The sequence below is a fragment of the Chroicocephalus ridibundus genome, chromosome 1 (genome assembly GCF_963924245.1).
Source record: "Chroicocephalus ridibundus chromosome 1, bChrRid1.1, whole genome shotgun sequence".
Classification (NCBI taxonomy): Eukaryota; Metazoa; Chordata; class Aves; order Charadriiformes; family Laridae; genus Chroicocephalus; species Chroicocephalus ridibundus.
In genome coordinates this window covers 74,470,067-74,483,690 of record NC_086284.1, presented here as the reverse complement: position 1 = coordinate 74,483,690, position 13,624 = coordinate 74,470,067, and the positions used below count along the sequence as shown (strand labels likewise).

Sequence of the window (13,624 nt, the reverse complement as noted above, 5' to 3'; positions counted from 1 at the left end):
TATCTCATATCTAACAGATATCTCATGAACAGCTATCTCATCAGGCCTGTGGTATGGTACACACCAACTGATAAATATCTGATAAATAGTTTTTAACTGAAAAACTACGCTCAAGTATGACTAGGAATCCTGGGACATGCACAACAAGAAAGAAGACAACTATTTGAGTCTGAGATGGCACTGAGGAAATGTTTCTGCACCCACGTCATTTCATGCAGTAGTAAAGCAAATTCAGTATCACCTGTGTGTTCATGCATTTCCACTAACTGCTGTTGATATTGATTTATATTTCAGCTCCCTGAGCTGAAACCAGAAGATGAACATCTTTTGTCCAGTTTGTACTCGAAGCTTCCAGGCTGTAGGATCTCTGTACTGTCCCACATCATAAGCATGTTGATACAAACTGACACGGACTTCTGGATTTCAAGCTGTCTCCCTCCTCTACCTTTTGCCACAAATACTTGGGCCAATCCTCAGCACTGGAAGACATCTCTCCCAAGCAGCAACTCATTCTCAGGCTAGACCAGGCAAATTAACGAAGGAGCACCTAGCCACCTCAGGCTTCCCTTGGATCTTGTAGAGGGGTCAAGACATGGTATGTGGGAGGCGAGGCCCATAGTTACAGACCACACTTGCTTGAGAGCAAGCAGGGCTGTGGTCAGCCAGGTATCCTGGCACCACTGTTAGTTCTAGACAAATACTAAGGTTAAAGAGAAAAATGAATGTGTTCCATTAAAGTGCAAGATTAACAAAATACTTATCAGCGTTAGAAAAAGGTGCACAGAAACATAACTCTTGCATCTATCTGTGCTTTGGTTCAGTTTTACAAGGTTCCCTCTCTCTTTCATCCAGCTAAAAAGCTACCTGAGCATGCACACAGCTCGCCCAGTTGAGACCCAGTCATTTGATAATAAATTGTTCCTATTCCTTTTGCTGAAGAGGCTCCTGAACTGGGGGAATGTGTGCATATTGCACAACCACTTTTCCCTGTGTTCCTTCAGACTCACAGCTTCTCCCCCTCCCTCCTAAGGCTGCCAATAATTCATAAACTTGATATCCAATAAGGATATCAATTTTCACACTTCCTCCAAAGGATTTACTGCCTGCCTCTGCAACTTTTAAAATGCTGACATTTCTTGGACGTAGCTGATGCAGAATCAACTCCTCACGAGAAAATAAACAAAATTGCTACCCACAGACAATTCACTGTACTTAACTACAAACCCAGCAATATCATGCCACAAAGGAAATGTTCCTTACAGATTAGTGGGGAAAGGTTAAAACCTTTCCATTTAGTCCTTCATATTTTGAAAACTTAAATTTATGCAGCCATCTGAACAAGCAGACAAACTTCATACAAGAACGGAAGGAGAACAACATGAACAGTTCCTCATAGTCTTTACGTTGGTGGGGAGGTGTGTTCTGGATGGGTGACCCACACCTTGCAGAGTGGCACCTGTACAGAACCGCAAGTTAAACGCTGAGGATGCATTTGTGGCAGGTAGAACTCAAAGGATTGCAACCTTACAGAAGAGACAACTTGAGCTTGGGACTGACAGGTTGTGAGGAAAGGAAATTTAGGGAGCCACCACACATGGGAAGAAAAGCTCAGCTAAAGGAATGACAGGAAGACCCAAGTCTAGAGAAAAAAGAGCTATTGATTTGGAGCAACTTCTGTTGATGAAGGCAGTTCTGAGGAATGAGTCGTTTATGACTGTTCAGTGACTATGCAGCTTTTGCTTAGGACTGAATGGGGTCTCCCCCAGCTTGCAGTACAGCGAAGCTTGCACTCAAGTGAACCGTCAGTTATGAATGACAATGAATCATAGACTCATAGAACAGTCTGGGTTGGAAGGGACCTTGAAAGGTCATCTAGTCCAACCTCCCTTGCAACGGGCAGGGACACCTTTAACTATTTAGGAGTAATTGAAGTTTGTTTTATGTTGAACACTGCCACAACTAACTCCCCAGATTACCCATTAGCTCACCAATGCGCAGAAAAAAATTATAGATGTCTCCCTGTTGGATGGATTTTAATTTCTCTTTATTCATATGCAGACCCACCAGGCCCAACAAGCCTTTTTTTTTAATCCAGACAATACTGAAATCTAAATACGATCTTTTTTGCTTGCCACCAGGAAATCAGTAATATACTGCAAATTGAAAATGTTAATAAAAATTATGAAGGAGGCATTTATAAAGGCAGTCATAAAAAATCTCACTGTTGCACAATTTGTTCCTCACCCAGTTCCTTTTTAATATCAGTTTCCAAACATCAAGGTTCATATGGATGAGAATCCACCAGCACAGGGAACCAGAAGGAAAGTCAAGCCAAATTTACCTTCTCCTTCAAACAATGTCTCAGAGACTTACAAAGGAGTTAGGATTGTAACAGTGCACAGGGATGGACCTTAATGGCAGTGAAAACCAATTATGCTAGTCCACACACAGTAGGCCCAGTTTTCCATTAAATTTGGGTGCTAGGGAACAGAAACAATGTATATTGTAAGCAGATTTCATAAAATGTCTCTTTAACAACACAAGTTTTAAGTGACTAGCTGAAATGATGGCATACATGTTTTATGTCTTGTGAGTCTGCTATAATAAATAAAGTAATATGGTAGTTTTAGAACCAGACAGAATTTAATTGCAGCAAGACCAGTGCATGCTTTGTCTTTTTGTCCTGGAAAATACTCTAGCCATAACCTGGCTGATGAAAAAGGATTTGCGTATTCCTATCATGAGTTAATGCTTAAATAAATATTTGTACTTACTATTTTGGATTTTAAATATAATTTTTCATGAGCACTTTGGATACATAATAAAATAAAAATAGTTCCCCTGTCTTCAATAATGTTGATACTACCAGTTTTCTCATAAACTGGAAGCCCTGAAAAACATATATGGCAAAGAAAGTGGAAGGGAAGATGTTTCCTCTTTCCCTTAATGACTGATTATGTAATTTATTCTGTGTACTCTAAAAAAGAAAATAAACAAGTTTATGCATTCAAAATGCAGTACATTTACATAAGCAGGCCATCAGTAAACATAGTATGCAGCTATGCTTGGGGAAAAAAACTTTCCAAATGCTGTCATTAATATTTATCTTTGCAGTATTCATCAGGGCAAATCACAGTAGCCAGTCTGGCACTGAGTATTCCTGGATTTACTTGAGGCTTCTGAAAAGATGTATGAGCTTACCGCCTCATCACTCATGGCTTCCAGCAGGGCTTCAGCAGAGCTGGTATGGCTGGCAGCTGTCATATGGTCCAGCTTCCAGAGCCACGTAAGAGCAGACTCTACAGTATGCTCAGACACAGGAGCAGATTTCTGTTGCCACTTCATAAGATCCTGAGCAGCCCTGAAAATGACATTAACTATAAATCAGAAGTAGTGAGAATAATCCTGGCAGAGTAAAAGAGTGGAGCTCTGCTATTGTTACTATTGTTTATATTCTTAAGTAATAATTACAATAAGCCACAGATACTAAATCTCGAGTTGCAATAAAAGAAGTAGAGGAAAAATAAAACCATTAGGAAAATAAAACCCTCAGAAAAATACTGTAATTTTAATAAGAATTTTTTTTGAGACAACTGTTTCCAAAGTAGGGTCAAGAGAGCTAAAGTACTTCAAAAACAGTTCCTAATTCATGTCTCTAATTAATATAAAAACACAATCAAGTTTTAAATATGTATATGAAAAAAAATCTGGCTTCCACGGCTCTCTTTCCATAACTTTTTGCATGACCTTTGCGTCAGACCATTTTAACTGACACACCTTTTTTATAGTAGGGCTGATCTTTACCTACCCATCAGAATAAATTTATGATGCTAAGCTTTTTGATATTTTAATTAACCAAAGGCCTTCGTCTTAATGGCAATACAGAAGTACAAAGTATATGACATGTGTGCCTGTGCATACTTGTACATAAAGAAGACACAAAGCAAATAAAAAAGAATAACTGGTTCAGTCATCTGTGACATTCCTTCAAGCACTATTTTGAAGATTTTCCTGCAAATCTAGGAGACAAGTATGTTTTCCAAGATTCTGGCAGGGGGGTTGGACTAGATGATCTCCAGAGGTCCCTTCCAACCCTATGATTCTATGATTCTAATAATTTGTATGCTATATTGTCCTTTATCTCCCTCCTGCACAAACAAACAAATCGATGAACACAATTATTGTGTCTCAACTTTGATTTGGCTTTGCAGATCATTTTTAAAGGAAATGTTTTATGTGTTTCTCAAAAGCTATGGAAGTTATCTTCTGCTTTTGAAATCTCAGTTGTATCACAAGCTAGAGAATAAGACAGGGCACCAGAATCAAATCGGTAGGACAAAGCTTGGGTAAAACAACTTTAAGAATCACAGTGTAGATGCAAGTTATCATTGTGGAACCAATTTTAAAATTATATGACCTCTAATTTCTGCATCCTTTTTTTCATAGTCACTAAATTCTACTCATCTATCCAAGACCACGCTTATATGTTAAAACTTTTATGCATATATGATAATTTGTGCAGAGACAGATAAATTTGAATAGCTGCTTCTGTTCTTCTGTTTGTAACTAAACCCAAAATCATTTACTCATGTTAGGGAACAAGCACTTGTCTTTTGTTATGGAAATCTAGTATTGTTTCCTGGCTCTGCCACTGATTTGTGTGACCATGGAAATCTATAGAAATACGACTGACTGTGCCCGTGCCTATGGCACTTGGGGGAGTGTACATTTAGCTGTAAGGCAGACACCTGTAATGCCTAAAGAGACAAGAATGCCTAGGCAGTCAGATGGGACCTCACTGTTTCACTCCACAATACTTAGATGCCTGAAGAGCATTACTGCTACTGCAAAGTCCCCCTTATCTTTCTGTTTTTCTGTGCTACATTTGTAGGAGGCATGTATCTGTATTTGGGTTCTGTTAGTCTTTACCTGTTCTTCAGGGAACAATGGTCTTCTGTTAAATGGAAGTAGCAAGCTCGCAATGACTATGGGTGAAACTTGGTGGAAAATCTGTAGATATTACCATGACATGAATCATGACATTTTCCACTACTGAAAGCATATTATCCAAACACATGTCTATATGATATGAGACTCCTTTTTATTCTCCAGCAACACGCAGACGTGGACTTCTTTGTTTAGCCTGGAGCAGAGAAGGCTCTGGGGAGACCTTATTGCAGCCCTTCAATACTTAAAGGGGGCTTATAAGAAAGATGGAGACAGACTTTTTAGTAGGGCTTGTAGCCCCATCCCTGGAAACATTCAAACTCAGGCTGGACGTGGCTCTGAGCAACCTAATCTAATTGAAGTTGTCCCTGTTCATTGCAGGGGAGTTGGACTAGATGACTTCTAAAGGTCTCTTCCAACTCAAACCCTTCTATAATTCTACAATTCCATGATTCTTGTTGCTTACCGAATGAGGTTGAATTTGGCAATTTGGGTCACCTGTTCCACAAGTACCATAGAAAGTGCATCCCGACATAGATCAAATTCAGTTGGAGCCACAGCACCAAAATCCAAAACAATGACAATGCACTGTTCTTGAATCACTCCAAATATCTGCCGGCTCTCACTGGTTAACCATTCCATTCGCTGCTTATATAGCTCAATAGCTCCCATTAGACAATCCACAAAATGAAGAATCAGTTCTTTTTTGGCTGTCAGCTTTATGTAAATAAGGGAGAGAAAGAAATTGAACATCAAAACAAATAACACAAATGCAGCCCCAAGCTCAGCACAGCTGCAATAGCTGGTTTGCTAGTGCCAGATATGCCAGCCAAGGTAGCAGTGAAAACAACCCATTTTTCTTCACTATTTCAAGAGCAAATACTTGACAAACGCATCTAAGCGATAGTAGAAAAGACACCACATTTTGCCCTAATTGCTTTTCATAATCTTTTTATACAAGCATGGGACAGTGCCAGTGGGCTGACTTGTCTGTCTCAAGACTGGAGCAATTAGAATGAGCTGAACACAGACTAAGAAGTAGAAAGGGCTGGAGAGCAGATGGGTGAACAAACAAGGACACAGAAACTTTGTCCCTTCTTAGACTAGAATTTTGACTGGCCCTTAAAATTTTGTTCAATGATACAAGGCAGCATACGTTTTGGTTCTGGGGCACTTCAATCTCCAACTTGTCTTTAGCATTTGAAAGGAAAATGTAAAATGTTTCCTGTTTGTACTATTATTTCACTAACAATGCCCAGCATTGCAGCTTAACTATTTGTGGGTAGGTGCTTAGGCAGATTTAGTTCAGGCAGCTGCAATCAACAACTAAAATGTCCCATACTGTATCAGTCAAATAAGAAAAACCTAGATTCAGTATTAAAATTAAAAACAGCCGACCCTCCCTATGAATATATGTATATATGTTCACCATGCAAAATGATTTGTGGGTTTAAAAATTCACTACAGGTTGCAGTAAAGACATTGCCCCAGTATCTCTGACTCATGTAAGCTCATTTACTGGCTGCCTTCTACTTCCAACTACCTTTTCAGGACTAAGTACAAAACCTTGGAAATACAAATGTTTTTAAAAAAGAATATTTGTCAGGGAGAAAATATTTTATGTGTCAGTCTGCACACTTATTCGTCTCATTCGTATTTTTCTCTGTTCTTTAATGTCAGCTAGGGCCCTGTAATGTGCCTCCCAGATACAGTCTCAGGCTGTCTGCCAAAAGAATGTAGGCCTTCGAAGGAGCACTTAGAAAATCCAGTTTCCTCCTATGACAGCCAGACTCCTACAAAGAAGCTTATTACACTACACTGACCAAACTCCATCTTAAAATAGAGCCATTTTCTTGCACCACGCCTTCACTTTTAGTTGCCCAGCCCAGACTCCCATTTCTCTGAGGGCTCAAAAACTTCTGACTGTCCAGCCTAAATTTATTCATGGCAGTTCATACCCACTTATTCTTAGACTAGCATGCCTTTTAGCATAAAAAACTTTAGGTTTTCCCTATCCCTGTAATTTGCCTTTCTGTAGGCATTCAAGAGCAATAATGCTACCCTTTGTCAGCCTTCTTCAATCTTACTTACATACATCAACGTCACCCAAGCCCTCTTATAAGATCAGCACTCCATTGAAGTTCATCCTAGTAGCTCTTCCCAGTACCTGTTTTGGTTTCAATGGCTTCATCTCAGCCTGTGGTAACTGTACATAGTATTGTACACTATATCCTAAATAAGATCTTACCAGATCTTGAATAGTGCCATTGCTACCTTAATGCTACCAGAAATGTGTTTCCTACTGCTCCCAACATGTCCTAAGATTAAAAGATATTATGCAGATATTTCATATGGAATTAATGGGGGGAAAAAATGAGGGGAAAAGGCCCCCTGAAATGGTTCCTTTCCCATTTTTAAGCCATGTGCCTCAGAAGTGACTCTGGTTATCAGAAAAAATGACAGCCCATTTGCTTTTGTAAAATCCTTTATGAATTAACTCTCTCCCCTCCTCGCTCACATGCGTATCTTTTCAATCAGAATCCATCCTCTTAACAATGGGGCCGCCAGCAGCTGTTGCTAAGACATTCCTTAGAACATGAGCCTGGGCAGAGATCCAGCTAGCTGTCTCTGTAGAGTAGGCTGAGCCTTTTGTGTGACCCGCTGGCACTAAGAAAAGCAGCGCTTTGCATTGGCAATGACAGCGCATTATGTCTTCTTATTTCAGCATCCCCGTTTGTTTTATTGACTACGATTTTATTTTTTTTAACTCAGCTGAGCATCTTCTTTTTAAGTGTTCCCTCTTTCAAGGCAGGGTAAACGTTGCTTAGAAACTACGGTCTTGTCTGGAAAGATTTACTGCAATGCTGCACCAAGGCAGGAGCGTAAGACTTTGCAAGGAAAAAAAAGGAAAAGATATCTAGCTTCTCTACTGCTGACTGTTGTTACTAACAGTTTGTCAAAACAGAAAACGAAAAGATCAAGAGATAAAGTTCTCGCACAAAGAACGCAAGTATTTCATGCCATCGGGAGACGTTTTAGTCACATCATTCTGCTACAGTGATAATAAATTCTAAGTGCCCAGGGAAGTTACCACAAGTCAGTCATACTTACATTATACACGCTGCCATCTTGTGCTCTCTTGTATTGAGGAAACAGACCATCTGCATACCGAGAAGCCACAAGTTTCCCCAAAGTGGTCACATAATCTACAGTAAAGGTTACAAAAGATCAAGTTGCTCGTCATAAGGATTCAGATATTTTTCAGGTTGATGTGCATAACATCCATATGTGCATCTGTATTGAACTCCTGACATTAAGAAATTCTAATTATGTTTTTGTTCTACATCTTTTTCTGGCCATGTTTATGTTGGGGCCCTGAGGGCACCAACAAGCCTTGACTGAGGTCTGATCAGCCTCACCTGGGGTTTCCACCCCGAGGGTGGTTAGACCTGGGCACCCAGCCTTTGCTTTAGCTGTGTTGTAGGTGTACCCATCTCAAGTTCTGCTAGTGAACCTCTCTCCTGGATAGACCTCTCAGCCCTATATTATAGCCCTGTCTCCAGTCCAGTTTCCTAGATGTGGCTCTTAGACCTATGTTGTGGCCACGTCTCCAGTCTTGTCTCTGGCTCCATCTCCCGCGGCTCCTGGCTGGACCCTAGACATGGTTCATCGCCTCACCTTGTCTGGGACTGTCTGTGGACACTGTTAGCGGCACGCTGTGCTGCCTGTGGTGCTTGGATGCTGCAGGACTGCGTCCTGGTCGGTGAAGGCACTGCCTGGGCTGCGGTCCCCTTTGGCTCCCAGCTCATTTTCCCTCCCTGGAGCAGCCCTGCTCTTGCTGGTCGCTGCCAGTTTAGTCAGAAGTGGGGGAAAAACCCCACATTTAATTACTTCTAGGCCAAAAACCTACGTGGGACTTTTATTAAAGGAAAGGTTTAGGCAATTAAACTTCTGTATTATCCATTTACCTCACGACAGGACTTGCAAATATTTGTCTGTCAAACAAAATACAAAATCTGGTACAGATAATGCTGTTCTCTTACACAACTAAATGGGTGCAGAAGTGGGTGCAACTAAGGAAAAGGTTGCACTCTGCTCTTTCAGTAGCTAGAAATCTTCTACAGGATCTCCACTGATAGGAAAACATTAGGGGTGGGAATATTTAACGTCACAAAGCAGCTATTCTGTACAGCATGCTGCCCTGCTAAGCTAGTACATACTGCTCCTAAAATTACGCTGTGGCAACATTAACCCTGCTTAACAGCTTCTTCATCTACAGCATACAGGATTTCAGGATCTGCACTGTTGATCTTTGAATGACCTATGGACACAAGCCAGCCAAAATCTTAAATTATGCAACCTAGAACAATTGCAATACATTACAATTCCTACTTCTCAGGCTCTTCAGCAAGCTCTTCAAAGAAAAGAATATCTTACCATGCTCTGCAAAGCACTATTATGGCAGTGATTAATAATTATTAGCAAACTCTTTCCCTCCAGCTGTCAGATAGCTGCAAAAGAACATTTTTCTATAGTCTGACTTTGCACAAAAAGCAGCCTGAATTCTAATCAAATTTAACTGCTTTCTTAGAGCTGGATCCCTGGAAATAATATACCATTCCCAAGCAGGTTGTCTAGCCCTGATGATCAACGAGTAGATCACAGATTATGGCATGGCATACATGATATTTGCCATCTAAAAATGGACAGAGATCTTACGGTGTGTTATTTCCAGGAAAAAGACTAACAGCCTCAGCAGCACAAGTTGTTTCCCAGCTATAGCTAAATTTGAGAGGATTTGAACTGGAGCCTAGGGTAAAGCAACAGTACAGTTGAGTAAGGAAAGCCCTTCTCAGATCCTGAGCCCTTCTCAGATCAAAAGGAGATGGAGTTCCTCAGTTCTCTGAACTGGCAATGTCAGCAACTAAGGATACAGCTTCCCTTTCTGCCATTATCAGAAGATTAGAGACATGAAAATCTCCTCTGTGTACACAGGGGTGCAAAATGAGCATGACCCTACAGACTATTCAAAGCTGGGGGAGGGGGGGGTATTGTTCTATTATTGATTTGTCATATACCTTTCCTGTGCTGGAATCCAATCTGTGACAAAATCTGGGATAGGGACAATTTGTTTCTTTTGAGCCCATGAAGCTGAAGCCATTTAGAAGATGAAACGAGGGGTTGTACATCCTTGTCCCACTGACTGACTGCCAGTCTCCTTTCCTTCTCTTTTGGTTTCTTCTTCTGTGCCTCATGGGAATCTTCAGGATCTAGTCTGTGCTTTGAATCAAAGCAATCTGTTGTAAAGACAAATGAGAGAAACGCTATGCTTAATCAAACGATTCACTTGAGTTGTCTCCTTTCTTTATCCGTATTCCATCATACTCTGTACACATACAGCTCACCTCTTGTTTTCTTATCTTATACTGAACAACGTTCTTAATCTGGAAAGCTTTTCTGTCCTACACATCTACTTGCCGTTATGTCTTTTTATTCATCCATATACATTTACCTTCGATTTATTAAAGAAAATGTCTCTTGTATGCTGAAATCATAGCCCTGAAAGCTAAGTCGAGCTTGCTGAATGGCAATTCTTCCAGCTTCTAAGACAACTCTCCTAAATCTTGGGAATCGGAACTCATAACAGGCATTCAAAGATTGCCAGACGATCACCACTACACATTAGGAGCATTATGCAATAAACAAGGATTTCTGAACCATTATATGTCGAACTCCTTCCATAAGCAATAGCAGCGTCAGCAGCAGATCCTGACTTCATTGCAAGGCTGGTGAAACTCCCTCTCCTGAAATCATTTACCCCAAGTATAAATGATGGTTCTGGCAGTATCTGCTCCAGGCTGTGATGGATCATGTGCATGCACAGGAAATCATGGACATGAAGACCCAGTTTCATTTTAAGTTCTACAGAACAACGAACACGTCTCAGCACTGATGTATAGCTGTCTGGGCTAGCTCCACTTGAAACTGGCCACAGAAACAGCCCAGAGCCTAGACTGGTTGAGGCAGAAATGGAAGCAATGACAACAGTAATGCCTCTGTTCGTCAGCGCAGAGGTTCTAGGAGGACTTCAGTATTTCCTGTTTATTCCTAAAATACTCTGCATGAGCTAAGCTGGCTCTGGTTGATTAAATATCCTTGCTGTATCTAAGTTTATTTTCTCTGGACTTTTGATATTTCTGTCCATTTTCCCCAGCATCAATGTTATCTGGAGTATCCCAGTCTCTCATTGCCCATAAACTGTAACATGGCTGTAAACGTACCACATGGATCAAACTAGTCCAAAATACGAAAAAGGGTACTTCTGTCTTTAATGACTAAATAATAACATTCAGTCTAGTATGAAACACGATCAGAACTGTCTGCTAAGATCAAATGTTACAACAACTGACTGGTTATAAAGGTTCATTAGATAGACTGTTCCTCAGTTAATAATACATAGAGGAAATGAGTCTGTATCTTCAGAAATCACGTCTTGGTGAGCATAGCCTTCTATATGGTGCAGACTGGCACCAGCTCTTTTACACTCATCAGTCCTACAAGCCGGGCGCTGGGCTGGCATGCCTGTAGAGGTTGGCGTTTTACCAGCCCTCCTCCTCCTCCACTCCATACAGAAGCAGCAGTGACAGATGTGAACGAGAGAGAGAGAGAGAGACAGGTGAAGGCTTGCAGCTGTGCGAGCTTTGTACATAGTCAGGCTCTGTGACTATAGTCACTTGCACAGTCATTCCCAGTTTCCTCCTCTGAAAACGCAGGAAGGCCAGCACAGCACCCCATACGCAGCGCGGGTGAGAGGGGCACAGCTTCAGAATGGCTTGTAACACCGCTAGCAGCCTGCACACCACAATGCTGCAAAGGAAACTGGAAGTTTTCCAGGAAAACATGGAACCTATGCAAAAATAGTCCTGAAATACTCACAGTCACTCCAGGCAAGCCTCTTAGATAGATTGCCAGTCATGATAGATCTCAATTGACAGCTCCTCTTTGATATCTTCCTAAAAAGCTGAGCAATTATTACGTTTTAAAAAAATTTAAATATGCAGATGTCAGTATGAACTGGAGATCAGCTGCACGGGCCTAGGCAACAATAAAGAGCAGAAGGTTAAGATCAAAATTTTCCTCAAGAAAAACAATATTATAAATGAAAAACGATAGCTGCTCCCCATGTTAAGAAAGGCTGAAGTCAGATTTGACAGGAAGCCCTATACTCAGAAATGGAAAAGAGGGAAACTGGAAATGTGCTTTCCCTCTAAATTATCATAAAAAAAGAGCCAATGTGGAAGTTTCCATACAGATATGCTAGAAAAATGAGTGTGGTATTTTGGCCTGCTGTCCACCAGTTGTATTATATTCTATTATTGCTTTGCATTATACCTTACCTTTGCTATAATCCAATTTATGACTAAACCTGTGAGTATCTGTGATGCAGTTTTGTGAAGAGATTCATAACTTTGCCTATAGGACTACAAGATGATTCACAAAGAAAAAGAATTATGCATGTATACAGGTACGTGTATGTGGTATAAGGCCGAACTGTGAATAAGACACAACATATGAATAGAAAACAAAACGCCAGGCGAAGCAAGGTAGCATATACAGGCTGAGCGTATCACTTTGAGACACGGTGTTTTTCTGCTTACTCGGTCCTTCTTTTAATAAATAAGATGAATGAATGAGGGATATTTATGAATCACTAGCAGGCCAGCTGCTAGCTATTGTCATCAAGCAGGTTTTCCTATGGGAAAATAAAAAATGGGATAAAATAATAACCCAAAGACTTAGCCTCCTCCCTCTTTCTTCATTGCAGAACCAAACATGCCATTTATTCCTCTTACATGGTTTTAAATACTTATATGGAAACATGTAAACCATTCCAGTCTCTGTCCTGCTCGTGCAGAAAGACCATGTGTGAAAAGCAGGGAGGACTTTAAAAAAAAAAGCAGGACTCTGCCTTGCATCCTAACACCCCGGGCATTGTGCAGAAGATGCCCCCCAGCAGCACAAGCCCTGACTCGCCTGGACTTGGCACCAGTGCAGTCAAAAGGAGCCCTTGCCACAGGGGAGCCATGGCAGATAGTGCCCATAGTGAGCCACCAGACTCACGTGCCACTTCTCTCTCAGGCTACAGAACTAGTGCCAGAGCTGAGGCACATTTCAGGCAGCAGTCTGCATCAGAGAATGAATCCCAGGTGAGATCTCACCTTCCAGAGGCCCAGGAGTGTGGTGATGGGTTTTCCCTTGGGTTTGCCTCTGGCACCACCCCCAGCAGCTTCAACAGCACCTGGATGTGAAATGCTGGTGCCACGTGAAAAGGAGCCTTTGAGAGGAAAAGAAGCGAATTCCTATGGAAACAGCGAGTTTACCTCAAGTCTTGGAAAGGCAAGCAAGTCAAAAATGGTGACAGCCTGGATAACCATCAGCCCAAAGTCTGGATCAAAAAAGGTTATTTTAGAAACGTGAACGGGAGTTCATCTGGGCACCTCTACCCTTCCACTCTGGCCAGTGCAAACAGTCTGCTAAAACCTTCACCCCCCACATGTGCTTTGAATTTTTAACAGATTTTTAACAGTGTTCGCCAAGGCTGTACAACCGGCCTGTCCTGACACACGGGAACACCTCGGGAAACCCACGTGCGTTACAGCCTGGGAAGCCACCCCAT

At 41.3% G+C, this 13,624-nt stretch overlaps 1 protein-coding gene across 4 annotated transcripts in view; it reads right to left on the bottom strand.

Annotated features, from left to right (window-relative positions):
* The window catches only part of VWA3B (von Willebrand factor A domain containing 3B), a 71,176-nt gene extending 59,212 nt beyond the window's left edge, over positions 1 to 11,964 (bottom strand). For 3 of the 4 annotated variants that reach the window (XM_063349109.1, XM_063349189.1, XM_063349276.1), the window contains exons 1-5: positions 11,884 to 11,964; positions 10,026 to 10,244; positions 8,059 to 8,153; positions 5,414 to 5,664; positions 3,202 to 3,361 (exon numbers count right to left, since the gene is read on the bottom strand). In XM_063349109.1, the coding sequence (XP_063205179.1) occupies positions 3,202 to 3,361; positions 5,414 to 5,664; positions 8,059 to 8,153; positions 10,026 to 10,244; positions 11,884 to 11,923 (765 nt within the window). In that variant the 5' untranslated portion in view covers positions 11,924 to 11,964. The remainder of the gene's footprint in view (positions 1 to 3,201; positions 3,362 to 5,413; positions 5,665 to 8,058; positions 8,154 to 10,025; positions 10,245 to 11,883) is intronic. The other variant, XM_063349363.1, reaches the window with a different exon arrangement.
* Positions 11,965 to 13,624: the final 1,660 nt, after the last annotated feature.